This window comes from Mobula birostris, chromosome 1 (assembly GCF_030028105.1).
Source record: "Mobula birostris isolate sMobBir1 chromosome 1, sMobBir1.hap1, whole genome shotgun sequence".
Classification (NCBI taxonomy): domain Eukaryota; kingdom Metazoa; phylum Chordata; class Chondrichthyes; order Myliobatiformes; family Myliobatidae; genus Mobula; species Mobula birostris.
The window spans coordinates 133,219,478-133,231,563 of NC_092370.1; the positions used below are offsets into that span (position 1 = coordinate 133,219,478).

Below are 12,086 nucleotides of genomic sequence, written 5' to 3' on the forward strand. Positions count from 1 at the left end.
AAATGGTGAAGCAGACTCGATGGACCAAATGGTCTAATTCTACTCCTATGTGTTATGTTGGTCAGCAGCTTATAGATTTACTTTGTGGTTCTTATTGGTAATACGTTTGGCTTTGTTAATCCTACATCGAGAAATGGATTAAAATAAAGCTGCTTCAGCACCTGTAATAGTAGCAGCAAGTAAGCTGTCGTTTCACTTGCTGCAAGAAGGCCTTACTGATTGTAGCAGTTTTCTAGGATTAGAGATTACCATAGAACCATAGAACATTTTGGCCCTTCTTGGCTGTACAGAACCATTTTCTGCCTAGTCCTACTGACCTGCACCTGGACCATATCCCTCCATACACCTCTCATCCATGTAACTGTCCGAGTTTTTCTTAAATGTTAAAAGTGAGCCCACATTTACCACTTCATCTGGCAGTTCATTCCAAACTCCCACCACTCTCTGTGTGAAGAAGCCTCTCCTAATGTTCCCTTTAAACTTTTCCCCCTTCACCCTTAACCCATGTCCTCTGGTTTTTTTCTCCCCTTGCCTCAGTGGAAAAAGCCTGCTTGTATTCACTCTATCTATACCCATCATAATTTTATATACATCTATCAAATCTCCCCTCATTCTTCTACGCTCCAGAGAATAAAGTCCTAACCTATTCAACTTTTCTCTGTAACTCAGTTTCTCAAATCCCGGCAACATCCTTGTAAACCTTTTCTGCATTCTTTCAACCTTATTAATATCCTTCCTGCAATTTGACCAAAACTGTACACAGTACTCCAAGTTTGACCTCACCAATGCCTTATACAACCTCACCATAACATTCCAACTCTTATACTCAATACTTTGATTTATAAAAGCCAGTGTACCAAAAGCTCTCTTTACAACCCTATCTACCTGTGACGCCACTTTTAGGGAATTTTATATCTGTATTCCCAGATCCCTCTGTTCTACTGCACACCTCAGTGCCCTACCTATGTTCTACCTTGGTTTGTCCTTCCAAAGTGCAATACCTCACACTTGTCTGTATTAAACTCCATCTGCCATTTTTAGCCCATTTCTCCAGCTGGTCTAAATCCCTCTGCAAGCTTTGAAAACCTTTCTCACTGTCCACTACACCTCCAATCTTTGTATCATCAGCAAATTTGCTGATCCAATTTACCACATTATCATCCAGATCTCATTGATATAGATGACAAATAATGATGCATTGATCCCTGTGGCACACCACTAGACACAGGCCTCCACTCAGAGAAGCAATCCTCCACTACCACTCTCTGGCTTCTTCCATTGAGCCAATGGCTAATCCAATTTACTACCTCTCCATGTATACCTAGCGACTGAATTTTCCTAACTAACCTCCTATGCGGGACCTTGTCAAAGGCCTTACTGAAGTCCATGTAGACAACATTCACTGCTTTCGTTCATCCACTTGCCTGGTAACCTCCTCGAAAAACTCTGATAGATTGGTTAAACATGACCTACCATGCACAAAGCCATGTTGACTCTCCCTAACAAATCCCTGTCTATCCAAATACTTGTAGATCCTATCTCTCAGTACTCCTTCCAATAACTTACCAACTACTGACATCAAATTTACCAGCCTATAATTTCCCAGATTACTTTTAGAGCCTTTTTTAAAAAATGGAATAACCTGAGCTATCCTCCAATCCTCCGGCACCTCACCCGTAGATACCGACATTTTAAATATATCTGCCAGGGCTCCTGCAATTTCAACACTAGTCTCCTTCAAGGTCTGAGGGAATACCTTGTCAGATCCTGAGGATTTATCTACTCTGATTTGCCACAGGATAGCGAGCACCTCCTCCTCCTCAATCTGTATAGGTTCCATGACCTCACTACTTGTTTGCCTTATTTCCATTGACTCCATGCCAGTTTCCTTAGTAAATACAGACGCAATAAAAACCATTTAAGGTCTCCCCCATTTCTTTTGGTTCCATACATAGCCGACCACTCTGATCTTCAAGAGGACCAATTTTATCCCTTACTATCCTTTTGCTCTTAATATATCTGTAGAAGCTCTTTGGATTATCCTTCATCTTGACTGCCAAAGCAACCTCTTGTCTTCTTTTAGCCCTCCTGATTTCTTTCTGAAGTATTTTTTTGCACTTTTTATACTCCTCAAGCACCTTATTTGCTCCCTCTTTCCTATACATGTCATACATCTCTTTCTTTATCAGAGTTCCAATATCCCTTGACAACCAAGGTTCCTTATTCTTATTCACTTTGCTTTTAATCCTGACAGGAACATACAAACTCTGCACTCTCAAAATTTCTCCTTTGAAGGCTTCCCACTTACCAATCACATCTTTGCCAGAGAACAACCTGTCCCAATCCACACTTCTTAAATCCTTTCTCATTTCTTCAAATTTGGCCTTTTTCCAGTTCAGAACCTCAACCCGAGGACTAGATCTATCTTTATCCATGATCAAGTTGAAACTAATGGTGTTACGATCACTGAAACCAAAGTGTTCCCCTACATACACTTTCGTCGCCTGTCCTAACTCGTTTCCCAATAGGAGATCTAATATTGCATCCTCTCTAGTTGGTACCTCTCTATATTGAGTTAGAAAATTTTCCTAAACACATTTTACAAACTCTAACCCGTCTAGACCTTTAACAGTATGGGAATCCCAATCAATATGTGGAAAATTAAAATCCCCTACCATTACAACTTTATGTTTTCTGCAGTTGTCTGCTATCTCTCTGCAGATCTGCTCCTCCAATTCTCGCTGACTACTGGGTGGTCTATAATACAACCCCATTAATGTGGTCATACCTTTCCTGTTTCTCAGCTCCACCCATATGACCTTGGTAGACAAGCCCTCTAATCTGTCCTGCCTGAGCACTGCTGTAACAATTTCCCTGACTAGCAATGCCATCCCCCACCCCCCTCACCCTTCATTCCTCTGCCTCTGTCACGTCTGAAACATTGGAACCCTGGAACATTAAACTGCCAGTCCTGCCCCTTCTGCAGCCAAATTTCACTAATGGCTATAATGTCCTAATTCCATGTGTTAATCCACGTCCTCAGGTCATCAGCCTTCCCCACAATACTCCTTGCATTAAAATAGACACACCTCAGAAGATTATTACCACCACACACAACCCTTCTATTTGTGACCTTGCATGAACTTTGAACGTCATTTATTTTCACCCCAGCTCCACTATCTGCTCTGGCACTCTGGTTCCCATCCCCCTGCAAAACTAGTTTAAACCCTCCTCAAAAGCACTAACAAACCTCCCTGCAAGGATGTCGGTCCCCCTGTAGTTCAGGTGTAACTGGTCTCTCTTGTACAGGTCCCACCTGCCCCAGAAGAGGTCCCAATGATCCTGAAATCTGAAACCCTGCCCCCTACACCAGTTCCCCAGCCACGCGCTTATCCGCCAGAGCATCTTATTCTTACTCTCACTGACACATTTTTCTTAAGTTCACATTTTTCTTCAAACATTGTTTTCCTGACTGCTAAAAGGGAAACTCAAAAAGGGAAATTCAAAAAGGGAAACATTTTTAAATGTACTGTAGGTCAGTCAGTCAGTGGGTGCCGTCCTGAATCCGGGGTTGGCGGCTATGCACCTCCATCTTCTTCGATCTTGTGACGGCACCGAGTACAGCCTCTCCTCCAGTTTGTTCTCGCTGGCCGCTTTGGCACCTCCTGCCGCCGCCCCCGCTGAACTCAAGCCCGAGGCCGTGTCGGCCTCCAGCCGCGGCTGCTTCTTCGAGCTCGGCCCTTCCTTAGGCGGAGGCCTTGGGCAGGTCCAGGCACACAGTGCAGCGCCCAAGTTCCTCATGTCTCTTCTAACTAAGTGGATAGCATACGATTCGTAGGTACCTGGTGAGGCTTTAATCTCTTCCATGGAAGATGGCCGTTGGCTCACAAGGAGCTCATCCGTCCTTTGTCAGGTCTTGTTTATTTTTAGCCCTGCTGGGTGTCCTCACACCCTCCTCACCAGACTAAGTCTGGTGGGGGAGCCAGCCCAAGTCGCTGACCACTTGACCACGGCCCCTGGCCGAGCACCGTGTGGCTGTCCCCCCCCCCCCCCCCCGCTGAATCTCTCCAAGCATCCGGCACCTGACCGTACTGTAGGTGCAAACATATAAATGCTACTTACTGCACTAATCTCGGCAGTCTTCTCAATTCTGCTCCCAGAAGTGCCGTTTCATGGTGCCTCAAGTCCACAAGTGAGGCAGCACGAGGGTGCACAGTGGTGCAGCTCGTAGAATGGTTTGCTTAGTTTCAGTGACCCAGGATAAATGCATACTGCTGGTGCAGCCTGTGTGGAATTTTCACATTTCTCCCGGTGACTGCACGGATTTCTTCCAGATGCTCCGGTTCCCTCCCACAAACCAAAAGCATGCTGGTTGGTGCATGAATTGGCCACTGTAATTTGCTCTGCATATGTAGGTGAGTGGTAGAATCTGGAGGTGTAGGAAGAATGATATGGGACCAGATAGCGGCGTTAGCTAAAGGCAGAGATGACGGCATTTGCTTCATGATTAACTCATCGTGGTGCACAGAAGTGTGATTATGTCTGAGTCCTGTTCCTGTGACTGGAACATCTGTTGATCGAATTCATCAGGAAAGAAAATTCAAACAGGGGTGCAAAGGGACTTGGGAGTCCTCATGCAAGACTCCCAGAAAGTTAATTCGCAATTGCATCTGTGATAAAGAAGGCAAATGCAATGTTGGCATTTATTTTAAGGGGAATAGAATATGAAAACAAGAAGATAATGCTAAAGTTTTATAAGACATTAGTCAGGCCGCACTTGGAGTATTGTTAACAGTTCAGGGCCTTTTATCTCAAAAAGGATGTGATGTCATTGGAGAGAGTCCAGAAGAGGTTCATGAGGATGATTCCAGGAATGAAGGGGTTAACATATGAGGAGTGTTTGGCAGCTTTAGGCCTGTATTCACTGGAGTTCAGTAGAATGCGTGGCAATCTCATTGAAACCTACCAAATGTTGAAAGGACTAGATAAGGTGGATGTGGCGAGGATGTTTCCTCTGGTGGGAGTATCCAGAGCTAGAGGGCACAGCCTCAAAATGGAGGGGCGACCTTTTAGAACAGAAGTGAGAAGGAATTTTTTTAGCTGAAGAGTGGTGAATCTGTGGTATGCTCTGCCACAGACAGCGGTGAAGGCCAAGTCTATGAGAATATTCAAAGCAGAAGTTGACAGATTCCTCATTGGTCGATGCATCAAGGGATCTGGTGGAATGTACACTAACTAGGATGATAGAAGAGAGCTTTATCAGTCAACAGAATGGACAACATGGAGCTGAATGGGATACGGGATTAGCCACGATGAAATGGCAGAGCAGACTCAATTGGCCGAATGGCCTAATTCTGCTCCTATCTCTTATGGTCTAAATATTGTCAATGCTGATAAAGCTCTCTGTCATCATCCTAGTTAGTGTACATTCCACCATTGGCAAACATCAACTGTAACTGGAGGAGCTGAGCACTGTGATTAACAGTCATGATACAGCATCGCCCTAATCCCTTCCCAAACATTGCGGGGGACTTCAATGGGCCAGTCTGAAAAAGAATCTGACAAACTATGACCAACATGTCACCTGTGGAACCAGAGGAGCCAACACACTTGATCAGTGTTATACCACCATCAAGAACGCTTGCCATGCTATCAAGTGCACCTGGCCGTACTTATACTCTTGGTATACAAGTAAAGACTGAGGACTGTAATACCAGTGGTGTGGACTGTGAACTTATGTTCAAGGGAAACTCAGGAGGGTTTACTGGTCTGGACCATATTCAGGTATTCAACTTTGGATCTGAATGAATATGCTACTGACGGTATCTGGCCGGGTGCTGGAAAGCTGTGCCAACCAACTGGCTGGAGCATACAGGGACATCTTCAACCTCCTACAGCTGCAGTTGGAGATTCTCACCAGCCTCACAAGGCATCGATCATACTGGCGTCTTTTTGAAGAGAAGGGTGAGCTGCCTCAATGACCATCACCCAGCAGCAGTCACGTTACTGTGATTAAGTGCTTTGAGAGGTTGGTCTTGGCGAGAATTAACTCCTGCCTGAGGAAGGACCCAGACCTGCTGCAATTTGCTTACTGCCACAACAGGCCCATGTGGCTCTGCACTTGGTCTTAAGAGGACCTGGATACAGCAATATTTATGTCAGGCTGCTGTTTATCAATTACAGCTCGGTGTTCAACAGCTTCACTCCGTCACTACTAGTCAACAAGCTTTGAAAAATAGGCCTCTGCAACTAGATCCTTGACTTCCTCAGTGAGAAATCACATTTCCTTCTCACTAACAGTCAACACCAGCGTACCTCAAGGAGGCATGCTCAGCTCACTCTACACTCTGTGTGGGGCTAGGCACAGCTGAACTGTTGTCTACACATCCACTGTTGTCGGCAGAATCTCGGATGGTGATGAGGTGGTGTACAGAACTGAGACAGATCGGCTGCTTGAATGGTGTCACAACAACAACCTTGCTCTCAACATCAGTAAAAGCAAGGAATTGACAGTGGACCTCAGGGAGGGGAGGTTGAGAGAACACACACTAGTCTATTTTGAGGGGTTAAATTTAGAAAGGGTGAACACCTTTAAGTTCCTGGGTGCCAACATCTTAGAGGATCCATCCTGGGCCCAACAATTCGATGCAATTATGAAGACAGAATGCCAGTCGCTCTACTTCAGTCAAGGGTTTGAGCAGATTTTGTATGGTCACCAAAAAAATCTAGCAGATTCCTACAAATATCAGGTGGAGACCTTTCTGACAGACTGCATCACTGCCTGATCTGCAGTCTCCAAAGCACAGGATCAAAAGAGGCTGTGGAGGGTTGTTAGCTCAGCCAGCTCCATCACAGGTGCAACCTTCCATATCGAGGACATCTTCAAAAGGCAGTGCCACAAGAAGGTGGCATTCATCATTAAGAACCCCAACCATCTGGGACATACCCTCTTGTCATTAATACTGACGACACACACTCAGTAATTTAGGAACAGCTTCTTTGCCTCTCCCATCAGATTTCTGAATGGTTCATGAACACTATCTTGCTATTCCTTTTTTACACTTTTTTGTAATTTATAGTAATTTTTATGTCTTGCACTGTACTGCTGCCACATAGCAACACATTTCATGACATACATCGGTGCTAACAAACCTGATTCTGATTATGTGTACCAGTGCTTTATGGCCAACCTGAATATTATTAGGGATTCATGATTTACGGAATTACGTGGATATAGCAGGTGTTAATTCAAATGAGAAGTAGTCTTCAGGAAACCGGTTTTAAAGTAAATTGCAGGCAGCAATCAGTTTAAAATTATAAGCACAACAGTGTTATCCAGAGCACAGGCTACTGACCACAGCAGGAGGCTGATCATGAGATATGGCGTGGAAACTGCTGTGACAAGATGCACTCATGTGCATCAGTGAAATGTAAGAAACTGGGGCTATATTAATTCTCCCATATCAAACTAGGCATCAGGCAGCAGCTAGGTTACTTCGCATCATTATATAGAGATCAAGGAAGCTTCTGGACCACACTGACGTTGTCACCTATCACATCCACCATAAGCACTTATGCTGCATATCAATAATTGGGATGTTTGCATAGCCAAAGAGTCAGCCCTCACAGCAATAATTTTGAGTTTCTGAAATCTGTCCTCAGAAGCTTTTAGACCATCCACATCCATGTGAATTATTTTGTCCCAGCAAAGATGTTTGAACACTTAGGAGTGTCTTGTCAGATACAGCGCCCTTACATTTTTGATAATGTAATTCAACCGTTGTATTTGTCAGATTCAAAGTGAGTAGATATTGACATTGTATTTAGCTCATCTGCTGTTACTTTTTGTTCTTAAGAGTGTATAAAAAAGATGTACTTTTGAGTTCAAAGACTACTGAGAGGGTGCCTGTCATGATGAATAAAAACCTTTGTATCTGTTAGTTTCCAAGTCTCCAGTGAGTCAGATCACAGTTGCAACAGATACAATGAGCCAAAGGGCCTGTGGCAATGCCATTTACTTGCTCGAGGTATTCACAGATAACCTACTGTGGCCACGGTGTTCTGCTGCTGTAGTGCATTCACGTCAAAGTTTGACATGTGCGTTCAAAAATGCTCTTCTGCACACCACTATTGTACACGTAGTATTCAAGTTACTGTCACCTTTCTGTCAGATTCCTATTCAAAGGGCACCTGATACAACCGTAACAGGAGTCAGCCCCAACAATGTTTATGTCAAAAAAAAGCCTGATTTTCTCTTCCATCTCCAACAAAGGCCAATTTTGTAACCTCTATTGCACCTCTGGTTGAGCTCAATTGATTAAATGTTGACTTTTGTTGGTTCAATGCTGCATCCATGATATCCTTGCATTTCATAAGGCACATAAGGCACCAGAAAAGTCAAAGCAACACTGGTGAATACAACCAAAAAAATTTTATTACCAAAATAAATTAGAATTTCAATGAAACATACAGATGATTTACAGCAAGATTGCACTTCACTTCACAATAAAATGCTCACACATTTAGGTAAATTATTAACTGGTCAGTAGGACTGCAAGATTTTCCAGACACCTCAAAAGATAAACATTTAGGGGACCTTCAGGTACACCTGGAAAGTAATTTGCATATATATTAAAAATTGACTTTTATACAAATATACTACACTAGCTGTACATGTATTTATTCAATTAAGTAATTATCAGTCTCACTGGTTTTGGTACATGCCTCAGCTTAACGGAAAAAAAACTTACATTTCCATGGTAGTAATAACCACTAACACCCACCTCTTTCTAAAGTTTAGAATCACACAATACAACTGCGATGAGTAAGAGATCATTATAATTCACATTTCAAAGTTTATAAAATCTTTTTGTTGATGGGGAGCAATTGTGAATAGTGGATTCAGCTACAACTCACAGGCCCCAGGGCCGTTAAGAACTACATTAGACTGGCAAATGGACTACAAATAATGTGGCCCTCATTCAGTCTCCATGACTGATAGTTCAGCACCTTGGTTTGCTAGAGAAAGACTCGGAGGCTACCCTTGGGATTTGAATCTAAATAGGTGCCACAGTAGTGCAGCAGGTAGTGCAATGCTATTATAGCTGGGGGTGTTGGAGTTTGGAGTTCAGTTCTGGCGCCATCAAAAAGTTGTTTGTATGTTTTCCCTGTGACCACATGTGTTTCCTCCGGGTGCGCTGGTTTCCTTGCACAGTCCTAGGATATTCTGGTCAGAAGCCTAATTGGTGATTGTAAATTGTCCTGTAATTAGGCTAGGGTTAAATATGTGGGTTGCTAGGTGTTGCAATCTGTTGGGCTGGGCTATTCTGTGATCTATCTCTAAATAAATAAATCTTACTATGAACATTGATCTACGCAAAGATAGTTGATTGTTTTTTTCTTCAGTAATACAAATTGGTTTATTCATACGAGAGAAGGCTACATAATTTAGCTGCAGGCTGATAGAATAAAATGTCTAGCAGGCCAGGTATTGGGGCTCTCCCTGTCAGTTTATATTTGTAGCATTCTGCGGTTTCTCCCCTATGGATGGTCCCAAGCCCAGCTGTGTAAAAGCCCAATGCTACAGAAGCTCCAAAAACTTCATCCCTTGGAGAGGAAGGGTCTTTGCCCAGAGGCATGAAGTTGTGTGGTGAAAGCCCAAAGCCACAGGGCTGATGGGCTTAAGAAGACGAATCGTGGTGTTACAAATAGGAGGGGGCAAGTTGTGACCTCCTGGCCAGAAGAATTTCCTGTATAAGAGCTTCTGCACGAAGTTCAAAATTTGTAATTGAATTTCTAAGCTAGTCTCGTTTGGATTTCAGGAAAGAATGTAAGTTCAATATTTCTTAGAAATAATATAAAATGGTGCATGATTTTGCTATTGCATGTCTGCTTCCCTCTAATAAATCTGTTTTACAATTTATAGACCCTGCCAATTTTTTTTATATGACCAGAATTACAACTCAAATCACCACTGAAGGTACATTCACATAAACTTGTTCTGTTTGAATAAATAATGATTGATTTTTTTCAACAAACCATAAATGCTAGAATTTACTAGTAACTGAATTTCAGATTCAAATTCATAAACACAAGAGATTCTGCAGATACTGGAAATCCAGAACAACACACAAAAAGCTGGAGGAACTCAGCAAGTCAGGCAGCACCTGCATTGGAATAAACATTGACTGCTTATTCTTCTCCACTGATGGTGCCTCACCTGCAGGGTTTCCTCAGCATTTTGCATGTATTACTTCAGATTCAGATTGCTACCAGAAAAAACACCAAGTCAATAAAGATTTCCTTATTTAAAATGTAGAGAACTAAGATTTTTTTTAAGTGGAATGCATGTCAGATAATGTAAATAGTTTGACAACATAAAGGGTAAGAATTATTTCAATTATCAGAGTTATCAGTGCGGAATTACAATAGTAATCTGGATCTGTGTTGAAATAGTGTCCTATCACTGATTATAAACTTTTTGTTGTTTTATAAATAAACTTTAATCAATGAGAGACTCTTCCCACTTCCATGTACCCTGTACTTGAAGTTAATTTTTTTATTTTCCTCCACTTATTTAGTCACTCAATTCGGACCCAAGGATCTCTCTTTTGCTGGGTTGGAGCTTACAATTTTTGTTTGCCTGACAGGCTGCCCCACAAGCCTGTCCTCACACGCATTTCCTCTTAAGGTTGCCCATCAAATTTACAAGCAACATACACACAAAATGCTGGAGGAACTCAGCATTTTGTGTTTGTTGTTCAGATTTCCAGCTTCTGCAGATTTTCTCTTGTTTGCCATCAATTTACAAACTGGTTTCCAAGAGAAATAAAGGCTCCAACCAGTGACCCTAAATGCTTGAATATCCTTCAAATATCTCTCACGCTTGGGAGATGGTCTTTAGATTTGCTCCCAATTTTCATCAGTGACACTCTAAAGATCTGACAAGGATTATGCTGATTAACTGTACTATGCTTCGATCTTTACTGTGCAAGGCAAATGGAGCCACTGACTTCATATTATTATTTGGAATGATAAATGAGATTTGGACATGAGAGAATCATCAAATTATTGAAACTTGCAAGGATCTATTTTCTGGAGTGGTCTAAATGCAGTATCTGCACTGGTGATGTGATGACTGCAAGAAGCTCTTTTGATGTGTTTAGTTAATTGCTGAATGTGCTTGATGCCTGCATGATAGAGAAGGTTGTAAACCTTCATAAAATGAAAGCTGCATTTCAGGTAGTTGGAGAGTTAAAGATTAGATGGCCAGATGGAGGTAAGCCAAGCTGAGCAGCATGATTGGAGATGCCACGTTCAAGTTTATTGTTATCAGACTGTACATACATACAGCAAACCACGTTGCACCCTCAAAACATATAACACACACAGCACAGATAAACAGTACAGTATACAGTAATTGACCTAATGAGATCTCGGTGGCGTCAGCTTGAGGGGAGAAGCTGTTACCCAGTCCTTCCTGATGGTAGTGCGTCAAAGAGATTGTGGGATGGGTGGTAGCGATCCTCAAAATGCTTTGGGCCCTTTGTCTGCAACGCTCCAGTAAATGTCACAAATAGGGGGAAGGGAGACCCCAATGATCCTCACAGCAGTTCTAACTATCCTCTGAAGAGTCTTGTAGTCTGAAGCCTTGCAGCCTCTGTATCATAGGATGATGCAGCGAGATAGGACACTCGCAATGTTGGTCCTGTAGAAAGTTGTTAGAATGGGGGCTGGACGTTGTGTACACCTCAGTCTCCTCAGAAAATGTAGATGCTGCTGTGCCATCTTGACTAGTGAGAATGGGTTGTGGATCCAGGTTAGACTGTCTGTTACGTGCACATCAAGGAACTTCGTGCTCTTCAGTTCTCGTTTATTGTCATTTAGAAATGCATGCATTAAAAAATGATACAACGTTCCTCCAGAATGATATCACAAGAAAAACACAGGACAAACCAAGACTAAAACTGACAAAACCACATAATTATAATATATTGTTACAACAGTGCAAAGCAATACCATAATTTGATAAAGAGCAGACCATGGGCACGGTAAAAAAAAAAAGTCTCAAAGTCCCAATAGACTCA

General features: G+C 42.5%; 1 protein-coding gene across 4 annotated transcripts in view; it reads right to left on the reverse strand.

The window, feature by feature from the left end:
* Positions 1-8,440: 8,440 nt before the first annotated feature.
* Positions 8,441-12,086, reverse strand: part of rttn (rotatin) — a 255,727-nt gene continuing 252,081 nt past the window's right edge. For all 4 annotated transcript variants that reach the window (XM_072262511.1, XM_072262520.1, XM_072262502.1 and 1 more), the window contains one exon: positions 8,441-8,608. In XM_072262511.1, the coding sequence (XP_072118612.1) occupies positions 8,535-8,608 (74 nt within the window). In that variant the 3' untranslated portion in view covers positions 8,441-8,534. The remainder of the gene's footprint in view (positions 8,609-12,086) is intronic.